The sequence below is a fragment of the Bactrocera oleae genome, chromosome 2, assembly GCF_042242935.1.
Source record: "Bactrocera oleae isolate idBacOlea1 chromosome 2, idBacOlea1, whole genome shotgun sequence".
NCBI classification, from domain to species: Eukaryota; Metazoa; Arthropoda; class Insecta; order Diptera; family Tephritidae; genus Bactrocera; species Bactrocera oleae.
This window is the reverse complement of record NC_091536.1, coordinates 13,475,814-13,498,133: the sequence shown is the minus strand read 5'-3', so window position 1 is coordinate 13,498,133 and position 22,320 is coordinate 13,475,814. Positions and strand designations below refer to the sequence as shown.

At 32.8% G+C, this 22,320-nt stretch overlaps 1 protein-coding gene across 5 annotated transcripts in view; it reads right to left on the bottom strand.

The window, feature by feature from the left end:
* Nlg1 (Neuroligin 1) overlaps positions 1-22,320 on the bottom strand; it is a 104,962-nt gene that overhangs the window by 48,455 nt on the left and 34,187 nt on the right. For all 5 annotated transcript variants that reach the window (XM_070109406.1, XM_070109396.1, XM_070109407.1 and 2 more), the window contains exons 7-8: positions 13,844-13,975; positions 10,983-11,150 (exon numbers count right to left, since the gene is read on the bottom strand). In XM_070109406.1, the coding sequence (XP_069965507.1) occupies positions 10,983-11,150; positions 13,844-13,975 (300 nt within the window). The remainder of the gene's footprint in view (positions 1-10,982; positions 11,151-13,843; positions 13,976-22,320) is intronic.

The following is a 22,320-nucleotide window of genomic DNA, read 5'->3' as shown; positions in this document are numbered from 1 at the left end:
AAAGTTTTTCATGCAAGCACTTTACTCCGATCGTTCAGTTAATATAGCAGCTATATGTTATAGTCACCCGATCTGTAAAATTTCTTCGGAGCTTGCACTATTGCTTTAAATAATATTCTGTGCCAAACTTCGTGAAGATACCTCGTCAACTGAAATTGTTTTCCATACAAGCACTTGATTCCGATCGTTCAGTTTGTATGGCAGCTATATGTTATAGTCATCCGATCAAACCAATTTATTCGCGGAATTTTATTGTTACCTTAGAAAATAACGCATCACAAATTTCGTGAAGATATTACGTCAAATAAAAAAGTTTTCCATACAAGGACTTACTTCCGATTGTTCAGTTTGTATGGCAGCTATATGGTATAGTGGTCCGATATCGGCCGTTCTGACAAACGAGCAGCTTCTTAGTGAGAAAAGGGCCGGTACAAAATTTCAGAACGATAACTTAAAAACTGAGTGAATATTTTACATATATACAGATGGACGGACGGACAGACGGACATAGCTAAATCAACTCAGCTCATCATGCTGATCATTTATATATGTATCGGGTCTCCGACTTTTCCTTCTAGGTGTTACAAACTTCGTGGCAAACTTAATATACCCTGTTCAGGGTATAATAATTGTAAAGGAAATATACAGAGATAGCGAAATGTTGCGTATACGCACTAGCGAACAAAAATATAACCAATTTTAAAGTCGCCTTCATAAAGTTCAATTATATACTTGTTTTATTTCAGTTAGTATACAAAACAGCTAGCGCATAAAGAAGTAGCTCAGTAATTTATTAAGTAAATATAATAATAAAAGAAAAAAATAAATTAGAAAACATCGTAAAAATGACAGCAAACTAGCCACAAGACAGTCAACGGCTAGACCGGCCGGTTACTAATGTTCGCACATATTAAGCATTCCCTGCAAGAAAATATGGCAGCTCAAAGCTGCTGGAAGAATGCGCCACTCAGCTGTGTGCCAGTGCCTATAAGGTAATAGGGAAGTTTGACATACCACTCTTATTGAAGGTATTTCAGGTGTTGCCTTCTGTATGCCATTTTAGAATAAAAATAAAATTATAGTAAATTATATAGTGTGACTGCCACTTATAAAAGTTTGACAATCATAAAAAAAATAGATATATAAACCGATTAATTGAAAGATAAAGGTAAAGCAAAATGTATGAAACAAAATTTATATGAAAGACATAATAATATATTTCAAATAATTTATTTCAATTTATATAATTTTTGTATTTATTATTTGAAATTTGTTTAATTTTCTTTTATAGTCGTTTCTCCTCATTTTTCTACTTTACACCAAATTCGTGTAGTTTTCTATAGCTCAAAACAAGAAATTTTGTCTCATAATTTAGCGTTTACTGTTTACTGCAGGGAATTAATAAACTTGCTTCTGTGTTAGTGCATGCTGAGAGAATTGAAAACAATGTCAATAGAATAACGACCATCGTTAACATTTTTTACTGTGCGGCGGGTCAGTTGCCAAATTCTCTCTTAATGGGCGAGCATTATCACTATTGTTATATTACCACACAAAATTTACGCAAAGCTAAAAAATTACCACACAAATTAAAGGTCGTGTATAGCACAAAGGAAGATATGTTACAGTACACAAATATTTGGCTAGATTTTCATAAACATTATTGAAACAAAGTTTGAGGATACTAAAATTTTTAACTCTTTTTGCACAAAGAATAGATTCTAACAAATCACACATGTTTCTCTCTGGTATTTGGAGAAATGAATCGAGGTGTGATAAAATACCAATAAACCACGTGATTAGTAATAATTAAGATTATTTTTAAGTCTGATTTAAACTAAGTAAACAAAAATTGCTTTGTTCTACAAAAAGACACACTTGACTTATGAAACTTGAAATAAAGCTGTTTTTTATTTACCCACACATGCGCATGCCTAGACAAATACTCGCTTTGATTGAAATAACACATGTTTTTTAACCATAACTATTTTGTCAAAAAACAATGAAATATACCGTGAAACTTTTTATTATTTCAATTGCACTACAATCACGTTGTTAACACGGTTGGAATGCCATAAACTAACATATGTGAGCACAGATTTTGACAGTCTGCTTTTTCCGCTTGCCTCAATTTCAGTGTGAAAAATGTTAGCAGCGATTTGTTCAGTGATTTTTATGTTGATTTGTTATTATTTTTTTTTATACTCTTGCAACATGTCTTTATAGAGTATAATAGTTTTGTTCACCTATCGGTGAGTTTGTATCACCTAAAACTAATGAAGATAGCTATAGCGTTATGTATATATAAATGATCAGGACGACGATACGAGTTGAAATCCAGATGTCTGTCTGTCTGTAAATTAAGACACAGAACTCAAATTCGGCACAACGAATCACACTAAGCTTATATGATTTTTCAAATCAATAAAGCTATATCACCTAAATTTGCAAGAAATGGGTGTAATCGGATAATAACCTCGCCCACTACCTTTACATCGCTATTGTTTAAAGCCCCTAAGAGTGTGATAAAACAATAACTAAATGCGTCAGATATATGGTACCGCCCACTTTAAAGTTAATACTGAGAACTTGGGATCTAATTGACCGATTTCACCCAAATTAGCACATTTCTCTAATATTTCTATGTTACAGTACGAAAATGAAGGAAATCGGACCACAACCACGCCTACTTCGATTTTCATTTTTAATTAAATTCCATATTGTTGTTTAAATTCCATCAATCAATGTTGCTTTAAAGTATGCCACCTTATGACCGAAAATTGGAAAAATCAGACTCGGAACCAGGTACCGAAGAAATGGACCCTAGTACCCATGGTTGATTTTTTACGAAAATATCGGTCAATGTGCAAATATTTAAGTAAAATTCCGAGAGGATCGTTTCCTGATAATAGTATGTGTTTACATATGACAAAAATGGGTTGATTTCGGTCAATACTTCCTTTAGGCTCTATATACGTAATATTATATAACGATTTTTCAACTTCCGGTATAACTAATATCAGGATTTTCGAGCATCCGGCTGACTTTAGTCTATATGATAAGTGATGGTATGTGAGGTAGCTGAATAAGACATTAGAAACATTTTATTAGTCTGTAGCTTGTAAGTAATGAATTCCCATCCTGTGATTGACGTTTTCCATTTCAACTCAATATATAATATTAAATTTAGCCTGTACGGTCGAGTTAATAGCTTTCAATATAAATCGAGAAGATATCAAATTTTATTTTGGAATATAAAGTTTTGCTAGCACCTGATTGAATTTTTCGGGCTTTGATTCTTGCAAGTTGCAAGAGTATAAAATTTTCGGTTATAACCGAACTTTGCACTTCCTTACTTATTTTATTTTGGCTTATAGAAAATTGAGCGCCATTTTACTCCAAAAACGCCTGTTAAAATGTTTGTAAATTGTGTGTGTCTGGAGCAGCAGAGATTTACAGCTGTCACTTCTGTCAGACGCACACATTTGCCCACAGTTGAAAGTGCTACACGAAGTTATGCAACATATTATATTTATTTCACCCTTCACTCACTTACATATAGATATACACATATACATATATGCTATGGCTTTGCTGAAAACTCTTCACCAGGTTGCTGTATAACACGTAACAGAGTGTGCGGCTTACTCCCGTGTGAATTTCTGCGCAAAAATTTGTCCGCAAATTTTTAGAAAAATAATGGAAATATGTTTTTACTTCTCGGCTAAAAAATAAAAAAAAGTAAATGTCAGCTTTCAAGAATCTACTCGATATTTTTACATCATTTGTATGTCAGTTAGCATTATTTCAAGTTTATTATTTTATGAAGCAATTTTTTGATTGGAAAATCCACTGATATTTTACATTTTAGTTATTTTACGGAATGTGTGCAGAGATTTGCCTTACACTTCAAATTAAGCAAATTAAAAATAGTCAAGAAATTTTAAAAATTCCAGAAAATATGGTGTAAGCTGTTCTTTCATTATTCGAAAAGTAAAAATAATTTATTTTACTGAAAATTATAGTTGTTTCTATTGTTTCATGCACTGTGCGAACAACAATATGTTTGAATCCAGTTTTCACGCAACTAGGCTATGACAGACTGAAGGGTACATTTATGTCTCTATAGACAGTGTATGTAATCAAGGCGTTGCAGTTGCCATTAGAAGTACTTTACCAACCTAAAGATGAAATGCAAAGCTAAAACTGAAATTTCATATATTTATGAAATGCAGAACAATATTAAAAAGTCATGCGCCGTAAAAAATGGGTACTATATGGCGTCGACTATTAAAAATTGATCAAAGTTCAGCCTATAACAACTTTTTGTTCTGCATAAAAAAAAAACATAAGCCCCACTAAAATATTCATGTCATAATGAAAGTACTGAGTGCCCTTATGCGCAAATTAATCCAAAGGATATGCCGATTTTTCTATGAAGTTTTTATTTGAATAAAACTCAAGAGGGGTTTTTTAGCATTTCATGCCCTATTTATCCCAATCACCTGGCATATATTTATTTATAGAAAGTCATTGATATTTATTTATATGGAGACCGTATTCGCTTACTTTGTATTAAAAATACATAGCTATATTAATATACGTGTGTTTCGTTGATTGTCAACAAGCGCATGAATCTGGTAGATATATTTTCAAAACACCTCTATTTTGTAATTCAGTTTTTCAATTTCACAATTCATCAAATTGAGTTTACTACAGTTAACGTCCCAAATACCGCTGATTCTAAATAGCTTTAAATTTAATGCAATTTCATTCGGGTGCCAGTGTTCCGTTTTTTCCATTCGCTGCTGCTTTGTTACGAAAAACAATTTCGCAATTTTTCCGTCAGTCACTACAAAAAAAAAAAAAAAAGCAAGCTGAAATATATTTCGTTGCTTCTAAACGGCCAATGCCAACAACCAATCACGGTGACCTGCGTTTAGCATTTCACGTTACTCATACGCCATGCCGTGCACACGAAAAACTCATAACGGCAGTAGCACAAAGAGTAGTAAAGAGTCAAAGTAGCTTTAAGTGAGCGTGCAAATACTACTCAAATTGCTCAAAGGCTACGAACGGAAAACCTGTTGAGTGGCACATAAATTTTGTAACGGAAACATAAGTGGTGGGTAGGTGCTGACACTAAGAAGACGTATTTGCTTGTGAAAACCTAACATGCCCGCAATCCACTTCTTTTTGTGTCTATTTGGGATTTGTGTAGTAGATTGTTGTAGGTAGCTGATAAATATAGGTGCTCACCCTACTTAAAATTTTTGGAAGGTGATTTATTTGCGGTTAGTAGTGGCTTTTTTTACAAGTTATTTTAGCATGATTTTCTGTTTAGTTTTTGGCTTCGAAAAGTTTTTTTTCTTTTTCTGAATAAAAACTTGTAATCATAGAATAAATTATTTAAAACAATTGAAGTAAAGTAATCTAAACTTCTTTCTCTTCTGCACTGAGCAACTTTCTTTAAGTGAGTGCAATGAAAATTTTGCAGAAAATAAGAAATAGATATTTTCGTTAGAATATCTTTAAATAAAAATAAACGAATGCTCTACAGATTTGCTTGAAATATTTGTAATACGAGTAAATTTTAAAAATTTCTGCTTTTCAATAGTTTTGAATTTTTATTGCTATAATTTGAAAAGAGAAATAGTAATCTCGATAAATTGCATGCTCTCAAATTATTTACAATTATTTTGAAGAATAAAGGTATTATATTTTATTTATACTTTATTTGTAATAAAATACTTGAAGGTAATACCTAAGGCAGTTTGTAATCAATTTTTGCTTCTTTATATGCTAAAGCGCCACACTAAAAGCTCTATATTTACCCACACATTGCGGTTTAACACATTTAATCGTTTTATGAGCTTGAAAATCTCACTCACACTTAGTACGCATTTACACATGTTAACAAATAGAAATGCAAGCACTCTTCCAATCACTCAACTGTATGTACATTTTTATGTATGCGTATGTGTGAATATTGTCATTGAAAACTGATGCCGTTATGCAGTGAGCATCTCCACCGTAACATGCATGCATTCGTAAATTCTCCAAACACTTACAAACACACTTGAGAGCTCGTTCTCAAGCATAGAACCAGGCATTCATACAGCTATGCAACCAGCCAGCAAGCCATCCATCCATCTAGCCATCTATCTATGCGGCCAGCAAAGCGGTAAGCAGCCATTCGACCAGCCAGCTTAAAGTGCTCCAAATGCACAACCAGCAGATTATCTCATAGCGCTCGCTTTGAGCTCGCTGCCGCAAGCATTTGTGCAATGTTACGTATGTATGTGTGGCACAGCTGACATCACTTGGTCCAAGGCAGAGACTCATTCTGCCCGTTTTAGGGTTCGCAATGCTTTTTCATTCTTTCAGCTTGCCGTTTACCCTGCAGCTCTACCCTTGTCCTAAATTATTAGAGGACGGTTCGTTTGAACGGTTTTTTCTTGTCTGGCAGTTGACGAATAGCTGGCAACATGTTGACATAATTTTACGAAAAACCGTCCACATATCCACAGATGTACATGTGTACCATATATACATGTAGACATCTATAATATTGGCTGAGCTGTTGAAAAAATATGTGCGGAAATATAGAAATATAAAAGTTTAGCGCTGCTCTGAAGCCATGCACTTTTGATAAAATACACACCAATACAAACGCATTTATGAGTTATGCGACGAGAAATGTGCGACCAGTCTGTGGTTTGTGAAGAAAAACAGTATTTTGTTGCTTAACATAGCTTACTAACAAATATGGTATTTTTCTAAACATTTTGAATATCTCGACTCGAATAAAATGCTGAGCTGTAATTAAAATTTTTTCGAATTTACAATAGTAAGAAAGAGATATTTTCAGGTAGTAAAATCTGTCATATATACTGAAAAAGACCTTTACCCAAATATTTCACTACTATTGCTTTTTTCAAAATGTAATTACGAAGGAAATACATAAGATGTTTCAGCCATTCAAGCCCCAATTTAGGCAAATTTGTAAGCTTTTTCTTATATAGAACAGATGCACAATATATCCTGATGATGCTTTTTGCATATCCAACTTGTCCGGTTTTCGCCATTACCTCTTTCAAGTGATCAATTAATTTTAGTCATTCGACAGAGTCGGACAAGTGATAGTTGCGTCTATCAACGGTCTACTCAGAGGTATTTAGATTGGATTTCAAATTGAACTGTAAGAGCAATTTTCATAAATTTAAACATATCTAAAATAAATCTGAATGTTAACTTTTAGCCACTTGTAAGATTTTGTCGGAGGATTTTGTTATGGCAGCCTTTTTTAATCTGCTCACATTTTTGAAATTGGAGAATTTTTTTAAGCAATATATTTCTCGGTATACAAATATAATATAATTCAAAATACTACTTTATTTTGTTTGTCTTTTCGCTTACTATAGAAGGGAGAGTTTCTAACGCAAAACTATAACTGATTATAATCCAAAATGTTAATAAAAAAATAAGTATACGGACTCCAAAAACTTACTGACCTATCAATGCACCACTGTTTATAAACCAGGAGACAAATTTAGATGCATGTTTCCGAGTTGAGGGTCATTTACAGTAATAGCTGTGCATATGCTTTTGTGTTCCATCTCCGTCTAGGGGCGAAGCATCGAGTTGGAAATGAATTCTAAGTGGCTTTAAAATGTGAACATCACACAAACGTTTTGCAAAATTTTGCGCATTACCCCTAAGGGATCGCCCTTATGACCTGTCGTAACATATGTGCATACATTTTACATTGGCATGCACGTATGTGTGCTTGCAAGTTTTAACGTTGGTCTTTTTGCTCGTGTCCTCACCCATCAAATTCGATCACTCTACGAGTACGTAGTGGTAAACACATCAAACACAAGTGCTAACTGCAGCTGGCATAATCGGGGATATGGTCGCAAAATCACCAGCGTTGTTGTTAAACATTCTCTGCATACTCGACGGATGTACGCTTGATGGAGAAAGCGTACGTGGTGCTTGTCCATACATACATATATTTGCAATATATGCTATAAGTACGAAGTTATAAGCTATTCGAGACACTAAATCATTTGCATGTAATTGAATTGTAGCTAGTGATTTCAAGCATAATTCAAATGTTAAAAAGGAAGCCATTTTGCACAGTGTTATAGAGCTGTTTAGTGAAGGGAAAGTAGAATTTGAGTTTAAGGTTTAAAAGCGTTTCTTTTAGTGTTTAATATAGAGCTGCCTATAAATGTTGTGTTATAGTGGTTTATTTTAGTAACCTGCATCTCATTCATTCTTTATTCTCCTTCACTTCGTCATTTTACCAAGAACGACACCATATTCTTCTTCTACTTGTATTATGAACCTTGTCTAGAATCTATTACTAGGATAATCCAATTAGTAGTCAATATAGTAATCATTGAAGTTAAATGGACCACTTTGGGAGCTGAATGTTGTAGAAATAAACTTGTAGATTTTAGAAAGTCTGTCTGTCCATCTCTCTATAAACGAGCTAGTCTCTTAGCTTTTGGCATATCAATCTGAAATTTTGCACACTTCCATTTTTTTTTTGCAAGAAACTGTGCCTTTTTCCGTCGATATTGGACCATTATAGCATATATGTAGGTTACTGACAAAATTTTTTATTTATTAAGTGTACGGTGCATACCATCCATTAAATTTACATCTAATCCCAATCCATGTCAAAGGAAATAAGTGTCTAGGGTAAGTTTGTTTTCATAAAAATGTTAACCAGTTGGCAACTCTTCTCGCAAATAGAAATATCTAAATAAATCTGAAAAAAGATTTTGTATTTTTTATTAATTTATTTCATTAAAAAATTTTTAAAGGTGTCAACCTTTTTAATAATATTTGCAGGTCTGATTATTTTTAATCTTTTACTAATTTATTTAATTTAAAAAAATATTAAGGTGGCAACCCTTTTCATAATATTTTCGGTTCCCATAATTTCTAATCTTTTTATTATATAATTTCAGTTTGATATTACATAAAATTATTGAATTTAAATTTGTATACAGCTGGCAACATTCTTTGAAAATATACTTTAATGTAAGCTATACGTAAACTTTTCTTTTGATATATATTTTTTTTTTATATTTTATTGCATTTTTTTATTCGAAATATTCAAACGGACAGGTAGGCTTATAATTTTTTGAATTCACTCAAGTGATATTATATTATATATAATGAAATCAATAAAAAATTGAAATTGCACTTTGATGGCACTTTGTATACTTATATTTTATAAAAATTAAATTTTGATTTTTTGTGGTATTATTTTCGGTCGTACCTACGTCATCTTTAAGCCATGAGCAATATTCCGTAAGGAACTTTATCATAATTGCGTTATGAAACTATTGCAAAAAAAATCAATAACTCTTGACCTACTAAGCGCACAAGGTAACGTTTACCAGCACACATACATATACAGTTCCGACTATATGCATGTTGTGAATTTTACGCTCTGGCAGGCAGTTTGCAGAGTTCAAAAACCTTTTGTACACTGTGGCATTTATTAAACAACTTTTTACGCTTGAAACTATCGCAATTAATTTTGCCAATATCGGCGTAGCATAGATGTGGCATCTTATTTTTTGGCCTTAACTGTAAGCGTATGATTGGATCGGTTATTGCACTTAAAAAATACTAAATTACGATTACTTGCCATGCTAACTTCCGCTTTTACATGCGCTCATCGCTGTCGGTTTTGTGCTGGCGAAGCATTTTCAATAAAACTTTTGGCTTTGCAACACAACTTTTGCTTCCAGCAACAAGCATACATATTTACAAATGTGCTTTTGTGTGCACGCATGTATGTATGTGAGTTGAAACGTTTGTGCGTGTGGTAATGTGGCAACAACTTTATACAACAAATGCAATTACTCACATGCGCTTCATTGAATTTTGTAGTGGCAAAAAAAAAAAAAAATGAATTGAGCTGATGTTAAAAGCAGCAAGCAAAGCTAACAAGAAACCGTTATTACAAAAGCAAACGGCCTTAAGGCTAACTACGTATTAAAAATAAATTGATATAAACGGCTTAAAAGCCGTTGACGGGCACAACGAAAGCTTCGCTATTCAACAAGCGCTAAAGGCTTTTTATAAATATGGCGCATTCCATGGTTAAGTGTTCCATTTTAGTATTTCAAGATTTCATTTCAACGTTATACTGCACATAAAAATGTATATGTAATACCGCTTTTATAGTTAACCTACTTGTATATATGATCTAGCTGTTTAAAGACTTGAAGGCGGCAACATATTTAAAGTTTTTATTTCTATATACTATTATTAATTAAATTGTTTAGCTAAACATTACTTTTTAAATATTATTACCCATTTATAGTTTGAGTTTTTAAATATTGCTACGCCTTTATAATTTTTGTTTTCAACGACTTACTAATTTTCAAATTAATTTTTGTTCAAACACGTTGCAACACTGTTTTATTTCAATTTTAAAATAGCGCTTTGTTACCCGTAAGTGTATCGTTATGAATATTAATACGCCTTTCTGATATAAACATACAACTTTTTTTGAATTTTTAAGAAACACTCTGTCAAAACAGTTGGCAACTCTATCTTGCACAATTTTTATAAATGTTTAATGAAATTGGCTTTTATATTAGTTAAAATTTTGTATTTACCTGAATATGTCAAACCTTTTGTTCTTTCGCTTTTTAGCTTCCAAGTGTTATCAATATGTGTACGAAAGACTGGTTGCAATTTTTACATAAACACATAATATAATAGCTATTTCAGACCATATTTTATAATTTTAGTTTTTCTAAAACAAAATTGCATACACAAAAACGACTATCCCCAGCATACACCTAGTTTTGATAGTTTGATAATGGCTGAGCTTCCTGTTCACGTTATTTGGTAGGAATGTTGTGGCGCGCCCATTTATGCACCAACTCAAACCTGTAGCATAGCTATGGGAGAATGTAATCATAAATTCAATAAATTTTACTTACTTCTTGAGCGTGGCAGCCAATGCCAGATCGGGTCGAACATCAAAACGACTCTGCATATAGAAACGCAATAAATTATCGCGCTCATTTTCACGTAATCCTTCTTCGAGTGCTAATGCGCCCAGCGTGTGATACGATTCGGACTCGGTGACGCCAAATAATAAATCATAGCTAAAATGTATAAACCAATAGCGACAGAATGCATAAGTGTACGAGTATATGCATATCTACATCTATATATGTAGGTATCTGTATATTAGGGTGTCCGTTATTTTCCAAGTCGATTTTTTTTTTTTTTTGCGAACGCCCATTAAGTTTTAGTTTTTGCCGTGAAAACCGAATCCAACGTAAACTAGCTCTTTATTTTCAATTTAAATCATGGCTAAATCATATTTCATTTCCATTTTTCCACTCTATAAAAGAAGTCTCAATGATTTTTTGGTCAAAAACTGAAACCTCGAAGGAGCTTGCGCAAAAAAATCAACTTACTTGTAGGAAATATCGGAGAGCCTAATGTATATGAATATGTATAGTGTACATATAAGTATATTTGTATGTATATAGATGCTGTATTTGAGTTTGTACAATATACATGTAAATAATAACGCTTGCAGTACAGCTTCAGCACACTTGTCTGCGGTGGTAGGTGAATAAAGCTGCTTCGTATTAAATACATTATTAAGAGATACATATACAATATTTTGTGTATTTTATAAGTATGCATGTATTGTAATATAAGTATTGATTACAGTTATGTCTATGTGCATAAATAAGTAAGGTAATTACAAATCACAACAACTACAAACGTGGTACCCGCAACCATAATACAACCGTGAGCCTAAGCGCAACCGCAAAGCCACAATGAACTTCCATCAAATCGCATTGTATAAGCGCAACAACATTACGTTTTAATTACATCATACAAGTATATATTGGTACACAAAACCATATGCATACATATTTACCTAGAGCTATGTATGCATGTGTGAGCGTTGGTATTTTCTTACACATCTCTTGTTTACCTCAACGTAGCTTGTTCGCTGCGGTTTTTGAGCTAATACACAGGCGTTGCTGTTAGTAGCAAATAATGGAAATTTTGCTAAGTTTTTGTTAATCCTTGGCGTTTAGATAACTGCGGCGCCTTCACTTCCACTAAATTATGATAGTTATTTCTTTGGCACAAGCCAACTACTTAATTTCAAACGAAAACTTCATCACCATTGTTCTGAGTAAGCTAGCGTTTTGGTGTGCGCCGCCTACATTTATAAGATAAAGGAGTATGTATACATACATATATTGAGTGATCCAAAAAGTTTGTTTAGTATTGTCTGGCATTTAATCATCAGCCATTCGCTGACGTATGGAACGCCTTGGCGCATTCGACGTCGATATATTTAATTGAAAGCATACAAAATATGGCTAGTACAAGAACAACTGAAGCCGCTCGACTTTCCTAAGCGACATCGCTTTGCTTTGTGGGCTTTTGAAAAGTTCCAAGAAGATCCGACTTTTTTGGCTCAATGGGTATGTCAACAAGAAAAATTGGCGCATTTAAGATGAAGAGCAACCTGAAGAGATTCAAGAGCTGCCATTTCATTTAAGAAAAAACCACGGTTTTTCCCACACATCGCATTATTTAGTGAATATATCGACCGAACACTTCGGTGAGCAGATAATTTCACATTTTTCGTCGACCGATTGGCCGCCAAGATTTCACACCATTAGACTTTTTCTTGTGGGGATATGTAAAGTTTAAAGTCAATGCGGACAATCCCGCTTCGATTCAGGTCTAATAGATAATCTTCAAAAAATAAATGCCAAATAATGTAATTTCAAATGATAATAAACATTCCCCATTAAATTTAAATTTACTGCGTTGTTCCTTTAAATAAAAAAAGTAGGAATCCTCGAAATGGATCACCCTATATATTGATGTACGCAGTTGACTGCGCTGCTAAGCGCTTTCCCGTTAATAACAGCATATATACGAACAATACACAACTGATTAGTTTCGCTAATTGTTCGCTGTTTACTGGAACTGCTTTGTATATTTTAATTAGTTATTTATTCATTGAAAGGTATATAATTGCTAATTAGTAACATATGTGCGTATACTTCTTAAATATATCTTATTATTTTATGCTCTATGGTTAGCTCAATAAAAGCAAAGTGTGTAAGTGTGAATATATGTGTAGATACCGAAAGGATTATATCTGCTAATTAATTGGAAAATTATTTAAATTTAAAACTTCAACATATTGACGCCCTTCGTATATTATAAATCATATAGATCATTTACTATAATCTTTTAACAATTTAGAAAATTCAGGAATGGATTTTAAGAGGACTGAAAACCAAAAACTTTAAGAAAAATCCAATATTTGTATGTCATTTTATTTCATTTCCGCATGAAGACAGGGTAGCGCCTATTCCTTCACAATGTAATGGTAGTGAGACGATAGTGTCTTTTTTAGTTTGAAAATATAAATTCCTTTCTTCAGTCGTAAACATTGGTGTTGTTGTGGCACCAAAATTAAGAACTGAATCTCAGTACTCAACCTAAGAGATCAATTAGCACTTAGGAGTGCTTTGAATCAGCTCACAAAAAAAAAAAAACAAAAAAAAAAAAAAAGAATAAAAAAGTTAATACTTTTATTGACAATATTGACAGCACTTGTTCTGCAAATAAAAAATATTGCTACTATGCACCTGCTCACTGTTGCTTAAGTGAACTTCTGATCAACATCTTATACGCCTCAACAATTTAACAATAGCTAACAGAACTACCAATAATATAATATGTAATTCAGCGAAATAATATAACTAATATAAAGATTAAAGAGGAAAGCCAAAATATTACAAACCGACTGAAGTGCTCAGTGTATTGTCCCATCACTTTGTATGGCTGATTTGGTATCACATGGCCATCGACAATTGGACCCAATGGAGTTGAAAATTGGGGAAATGATATTGGTATTTTCAAGATGTCCTGATAGCTGCAAGCAAAATATGAAAGAAAGTTAAATAAAAAAAAACCAAATAAAATTCACATTTTATTATAAACGAAATATTTTCTGGGAGAACAGAATGGAAAAAAAACATGCAAGGTCATATAAAAAACAATTGTCGGTATATTTATATAATAATAATAAATAAATACGCCAGTAAAAGTAGCGGAAATAGACGTTAGTATAATAAAAGAGTGTATAACACATAAAAAACAAATTCAAAGGCATAGAAAAGTGTGAGAAAAGGAAATTGCAAGTATGCAAAATTTATGTTTATTTCTTTATTTCCGCACCACAGACCATTGCGTATACGCCATGTACCACCCATACATGGTATACATACATGCATATACATATGTATACTAGCAAATTTCACACACTATTAAAGGCAATACAAATGTGATAAAGCTAAATATTTCATGGCTATATAAGGTAAAATAGAACGATACACATTTAAATGTTTTATTTTCTACTTCTTCTCTTGGCATTTTCCAGCTGAATGCGTCCGTTATTTTCGAAGTGTTAGTTTCGTATGAGCGCCTTAAAATTGAATTGCCTGAAGGAGTAAGGTAAGTTTGAATAATTCAGTTTAATGCACCGTTTAATAGCCATATTGCACAAGAACCTGTGTTTTCTCGTAATAAATGCAAGGCAATTTTACAATGTAATAATCAACATGAGTGTGAATGCGGCAACAAATTACCGCATAACAAAAAGGAATATTTCACGCTTTACGCGAAAAAATTAACTTGCTAACTACATAAGATTCCACCATGGCAGGAATGGTCCCATTTAGTCAGTGGTAAGCGCTACACAAATAAATAAAAATATTTTGCGCTATCCGAAAAGGCACCATGGGTGTACGTTGTTTATTGGAGCTTGATTTCACATAGCTCACGACACTATTGTTTTCATACGCTGGCAGTTTAGTGAACATATTGTAATGCCGCGTGGATATGTCAATTGATCACTTAGATCTAATGACGTTCGATTTTTTGTGGCATTGCTTGAAGCCTTGCGTATAGTCATGTTTATTGCGCAATACGTTAAATAAAACCATATCTGTTTAAAACCATACTATTCTAAAAAGCAATATTAGGAGAGGAGAGCCGGAGCCAAACCACGAAAAAGTGATCAACAATACTGCATTAATGTTACATAAAGCCAATTCAGTCATTGAGTTTCAAGTAATTGGGTTTTATAGATACTTATAGATAATAATAAATATAGAATAAAATACTGCAGTTGATTTTAGTTAGGTCGTTTTTTGGCATTCGTCTGCTTGAAACTTACATTGGTGATTAACTGTCTCTATTTGGAAGACATTGGGTTAATCGTTGCTCACTACAAAATAAGGGCACTAATAGGTTATGGATAGATAGTTTGGAATTGAGTTACCACCCATTGCAACATATTAAACTGAGCGAATTATAGTCACAAGTGCTCCCAATTACAAGTACTCTTTCTTTTGTCTATGGTCTATTCTCTTTTAGATGGGCACAACACCGACCATATTTAGGTGAAAACCCATATCTCCGGACCTGCTGTATCGATTTCAAACAAATTTGGTACGAAGCAATCTGACATTTTTATGCCGCAGTGCTACGCTACGCTGAATATGTCGGTCAGTGTATGAGCTATTGTATACATTTGTAAAATTGCTTGAAATTATGTTCTTGAATATACCTGAGCTATGTCAAGAGTTAGTGAAATCAGCCCAGATCAGATTTGTAATAATTATTTTCCAAATTAAAGCGACAAGCCTCCTTAAAAATTATAAGAGTATTTCTCCGGCTTTGATGTTTTCTTTAAATAAGCTACAAAAAATATCGGTATCATTACATCTATATTTTTCATCCTTGTAAAATCTTCTGTAAACAAATTGAATGCACACATTAATGGTGAACCACAAAGCATTTTCAACTCAGCCACTTAAGCTGAAAAATTCCGAGTGCCTTTTATGTGCCGTTCGAAGTGTGAACATACATACGTGGCAGGGCTGCTTACTGTAGCGATTTCGAGTGACAAATTTCCAGCACGTGCTTATCGAGATGCTAAGAGATTGAAAAATGAAAAAATTATATATGCAGTATAAAAGCTAAAAAATAAATAACAAATAGCTGAGTGAGAAGACGAAAAAAAAATATTTTGAGTCACAGCAGTCAGTGGTTGAATGAAAGCTGCTGCCACGAAATGGCGTGTGGGGCAGCAAAACACAAAGCTGTATACCATATATACAACATAAACATACATATGGTCGCATAGTAAGTAAAATACATATCAGTTTATATGGCCGGCATTAAAATGTAAATACCGACATTTTTGCATACATATATGGTATATATGCTATCAAAGGGAATACTTTATATTGTCAACAACAATAAACACAATAGCGGTGCAGAGTTTTCAACAAACTGAAGACATGCCCGCTTGAGTGATGGCATAAAAGCAGTAAAACACCGAATTGCAGTGGCCAATATATCATAAATCACAGTTGACTGCATCAAAAAAAGCTGTCTAAAGATATTAAAGCGACGCAATATATAAATTTTAGAACACAAACAATTTTAGCAACAAAGAAAGCTAACATCCGGCGCATGTTGATGGATTGAAGTGCACGCCTAACCTGTTAAGGGTCACTGCTATAGCTATAAAATACGCTATAAAATAGTTATAGAAAGCTGTGCGGGTTAAACAATTAACTGATGGCATAATCTATTTGAAAATAATTTTTCAATATAAACAATATAATATAGTAAATGTTTGTCTACACTATACGAAGGTTCATATAGTCTCTCCTTAAAATAAAGTAAGGAAGTACTTAAAGAAAAATTAATTAGATTAGTCTATGTTATGATTAAAGCCAATATTTTATAATATGTTTTCTATTAAAGTCGCTATACGTTGACTCTGAGAAATAAAAAGTTGGGGTCTGAAAATGTATAAACAAATTTCAACCATTTTCACTTCATAATTACCTTGTGTGAAATTGAATAATCTCACTGAATTCTCAAAGAAGGTAGCATTTAACTAATTTGAGACAGCTGAATCGACCTTCTGATCAAGTTTGCAGTTGCAGATATAACTCTTATGCAACGAGTTGAACATGAATTCGTCGCTTTTACACTTAAAAAAAAACTACCAAGTTATTGCAATTATATGTTTCGGTTGCACCGAAGCAATAACACGCTGCATAAAAACAAAATATTACAGACAAGAACTTGATTTTGATCGATAAGTTTGTATTACAACTATTTGTTTAAGTAGTGCAATATCGGTGGTTTTGACAATTGATGAACTTCTAAAAAAGAAAAGGAGTTGTGCAAAACTTCAGATCGATATCGCACAAACTAGTCCTTCAGTTTATTCGCGTATATGCAGACAGAGTGCTGATCATCTATATATGTATATTTTTTTTTTGGGTCTCTGATATTTTCCTCGGGATATTAGAAACTAGGTGGCAAACTTTATTTATCCTATTCAGAGTATAAAATCAAAATAATAGTTCGCCGTAACATAAGATTATGCCAAACAGAAATTAATGCCATCAGTTATTTTTCGCACGAGCTCTCCAGCCCTTATTTTAGGTATCTGGACCTAACTCAGAACTGAATTATAGAAAATATCATTTATTGTTTCAATAGATAGCATGACTTAAGTCACCATTCAGCTGGTATGAAGCATCATGCAATTTCAGGATTTTATACTCTCAAACAATTTTCATCAAGTTCAAAACAGCTGACAAAGTGCTATTCTAGGTAGATGCTTTAATTTCATTCAAAAAATCCATTTAATGAAAATATCAAATTTTTTATATGTAAATATTTATATTTTCATCTACAAGAATTAATAACAAATAAAAGAAAATTTTTTCGAAAATCATCTGCTTACTTAAATTTAAATAATAGAAAAGAATTGACGCAGCTGCTAAATTGATTTGTTCATTTATAATATTATTAGCGCACTAAGTAATAAGCTGTTAAGCTGCGTTGCATGTCTACGATAAGCTGACACACTCTTTAGCTTAACTTCAAATTTTGGATTTCTCTTTTTTTTCCTGATTTCAAGATGTCATGGCATTTGCGTCAATAAAAGCTGAACGTGGTAGTAAAGCGTAACTCGGCTTTCAAACAAACTGCCGCGTGTGTTGGGAAAATGAATTTGTCTAAACTTTTGCGCTGTCATCTATCAATTGTGTGTGACTATAAAATAATAAAATTGTGTACTTGAAAGCTTAAAGGTTTGTGAAGTAAATGTTGTGTGAAGAAAATTGATTCTCTGCAAAATTTTAGACACGCGCATGTTTGCAGTGAATCAAAACTTTTTATGTTTAAAAAAATATGTGTATTGCAAGGAGAGTTTATTTTTTGTAGAAGCATCAAATATGTCATCTAAGTTCTAAATCCTGCCAAACGAAAAAGAATTAAAAAGTTAATGCTGCAACTTTCAAAACTTTGCATTAAGCTTTGTTGTGATGCTACTAATTAGAAGAAGTATATGGTAGCGAAGGAATAAACGTTTGTCGAATGGCAAATACCTTAGTAAAGTTTATTAAAATGCAGCTGGACATATCTGCTTCTGCTGATATATATTTAAAAATGAATGAAACAGTGAATTTATATCTTTATACATATTTTCCAAAATTAGACGTATTAAAATGAATAGTCAACAGGGTTAGTCGTTTTTCTCTACTTTAGTGTTTGATGGTGAACGCTCAAGTGCGCTCAGCAAACGCTGGCCAACGACTTATACTTACGTGGTTACACTATCTTTCAAGAACAACTTTTCTATCACCAACCAGCCGCAGTTGACGTATCCCAATCTAGCACAAATAGATGACTCCATGTTTGTTAAGCTTAAAAATTATTTTTACCTCAAATTTATTTACCCTGAACACAAGTTTGCCATGAAGTTTGCAAGACCCAAAGGAAACGTCGGAGACCATATAAATAAGTATATATGTATATAAATGATCAGCATGAGGAGCTAAATCGTTTTAGCCACTGTCGTCTGTCTGTCGTTCTGTTTAAACGCGAACTAGTCTCTCAGTTTTTACGATATCGATCTGAAATTTTGCTCACGCCCTTTTCTATGCTAGAAGCTGCTCGTTTTTTGGTACCGTCGGTGTTGAACCACTTTAACATAGAGCTGCCTTTAAAGCAATATTGTAATATCCGAAGAAATTGTATAAGTCAGACTACTATAGCGTATAGTTGTCATACAAACTGAACGATCGCTATCAAGTGCTTGTATGGAAAACTCTTGCATTTGACGAGATATCATCAAGAAATTTGGCATGGATGATTGTCTAAATTGGTCTGCATATAGCTGCTAAAAAAACTGACCGATCAAAACCTAATTCATGTATGGAATCTTTTATACTTGTGAAGGTTATAATAGCTTCGGTGCAACCAAAGTTAACGTATTTTCTTGTTTTTATTTGTTTGAGACATTCGGCTACCAACCTGCATAAGAAGATATTGAGCAAAATATTGTATTACGCAATTTGGTGAGCATTTGTCAGCCGGAGACTTTGAAAACGTCGAAGCAAAACTTTAGTATGAATTATGAAAGGCAATAAAGGAACCAACGAATTTTTGCTTATCAGAAAAACCTCCAACTGGACTGGATTAAAAGAAGATATGGAATACTCTAAACTGTGAATGAACTCATAGGTTGGAATTTTTAACGTATTCATCTAATTGATTGGGATATAATAGAAAAAAATCCATTATTTTTGCATAAAATAAAATTTTTTTATTTTGAAGGCGTAGTTAAAAAAGTTGAACCGGGTTCCAACCAGTGAAACTTAGAGCAATTCAAGGATCAAAAAATATCTGCTGCTTTAATATGAAAAGGGCTGTAATGCGCTTAACTTTGTGCTAGTATGTATTTAGTGTTAATTGCATCATATTAAATACATGAAGTCAACAATTTTCTTTCCAGCTTTCCATATAATTTGCTAATACTGCTTCTTTTGAATACTAAAATACGAATACAGTGTAATTTACAATTTTCACAGCAATAAAAGAGCATGCGAAACTTCAATTAAATTTAAATAAACTTAATGTACATTACTTACGTTAACAAAGTTTCAAGTTTATTCAAATTACATTGAACTAAAGTTTATAATTTCACAAAGCGAAGGAAGTGTGAAATGTAAAATTGCATGAAATTGCACACGCCTTGGAAAATTCCGAGTTATTTATGCGTAAATGTGGAAAATATAAATATGTTAAAGGAAAAATGCTTTTTGCGCTCTTACTATGTTTATTTTACGCAGGCAATGGTATGTATGTAAATATATTATATCTATCAGTATGTGTGCTTAAAGTGAGACTCGTTTTACACAGGCAATCGTGGTCTTTCAAAGGGTGTTTTTTTAAGGCAAAAGATATTACTTTCAAATAAAATGCAGAAAAATTAATACAATGGCTTCAATTGGTATTTAAGTTTTGAGTTTAAACAGAATTGCGGATGCAAACCCGTATTGCATGGACATATTCTATCAATAACACCCTAAATTATGTTTTCATAGTGCTCAATCGTAGCAAGATTTTAATCAAAAACGAGTCGTTTCATTATACAATTCTACAATATTGCAATGTTCCCTCGCGACATTTTAAGATATTTACATACCTAGAAAGATTCCATTTCTACTCAATACTCGTCTAACGGATTTTCATATAGAATTAAACTTAAAATTGGACTTCATATTGCCCTCACTTCCAGGGAAGAGTGGAAAATGAGTGAGATGAAGAGGGACACAGGAATAAGTATCTACACTGATGGGTCCAAACTAGATACTCGAGTGGGAGCTGGTGCCTTTTCAGCAAAATTAGATACCCAAATTGCTTTGCTTCTTCCAGACCACTGCAGTGTCTTCCAAGCGGAGATCACAGCAATTGACGAAAGCCTTCTTGTTTTCATAATCAGTGTGTGGTCACAACACAATTTATATGCCCCTGGTTACTTGTAGATATTAAATAGACAAGTATGTTATAGATATAGCTAAATCTCGGTGGAACTAACTTGTTCAACAACCAGCCTTAATTATCAAAAGGAATGACATAAGAGCTCTAGTAGAAGTGCTAACGGGTCACTGCTTAATTGGCAAACATGAGCGCAGACTAGGAACACCATACAATAAAACTTTTAGAAGGTAGACGAAGAAGAAACTATACAACAGCTTTTTTGAAAATGCAAAGCTTTGTATAAAAAACGAATCGAGAGTTTCTTGAAGATGCCTCAGAAGTTGCTCATATAAAACCTATTGTATTGATGATGGTGGTTCAGAGCGAACATAATAGAGTGAGGGTCTTTTATATAGTTCCATTGGTTTCACAATTAGCCTAATAAAGGTCTAGGTGCGTCGTTAGACATCCACTCTACCTGATTAACTACCTACCCACGCATTTTCCAGAAGTCGCGAGTTATTTGTCCTCAGCGATAACCAATAAGGTAAGCTCTAGTTTTAGCCTCATTTTTGAAATGTTTGAAACAATAACGTTTTCGAAATGCATATTACTCAAGCCAAAAAACAGTAATTCTTGTGTTGTGGTGAAGCCCTCTGGTCGATTAGCAATGGGACTTTTTGCTGAAAATTAAGTTTTAAAATAAGTTTATCATGCAGTACTCAAATTTCGTAAAACAATTTTACTTTTTATAGACGTTATTACAATGTTATTTGCAAGGCATTCTGACAAAATTTGTTGAACATATATGTCAAACACAAGCTCGTCGTAGCTATCAATATTCTTGAACAAAATTTTATAACTTCAAAAAGAATACCCTATGTGTATGCAATTTACATTTTGTAAACATATTTCCATTATTTCACAATGATTGATTATCTGCAGGTGAATATGATATTAAAAATATGAACGAATTAATAAAAAGGAAATATCATTTAAATATATTCTGAGAATATAATAGCTTTGCTTTTTCCCATTAAAAAAATTATACAATGGCATATGATATATTTCTATCATGTTTAATAATAGAAAATAATTTAGGCAATTAATATTCATTTAAAAAATGTCATAAATTTTTCACAAAGCATATACTTAAATGAAAAGCTTTATGCAAATGCACAACAAAATTACCAGGCTTTTCAAATTATTTAAATCCCACGTCAAAACATGAACAGAACAAAAAATATCCATCTTTTTCACAGCACAAATGTGAATTTGGGCAACTAAAACTCAACTCGTTCTGTCAAATTTGTCAGCTTACTCTGTATATAAAGGTTTGACATGCGGCATCACTAAATAATTGAAAATTACTTTATTATATAAATGCAGTTGTTTTCCAACTAGTTAGTTTAATTGCCA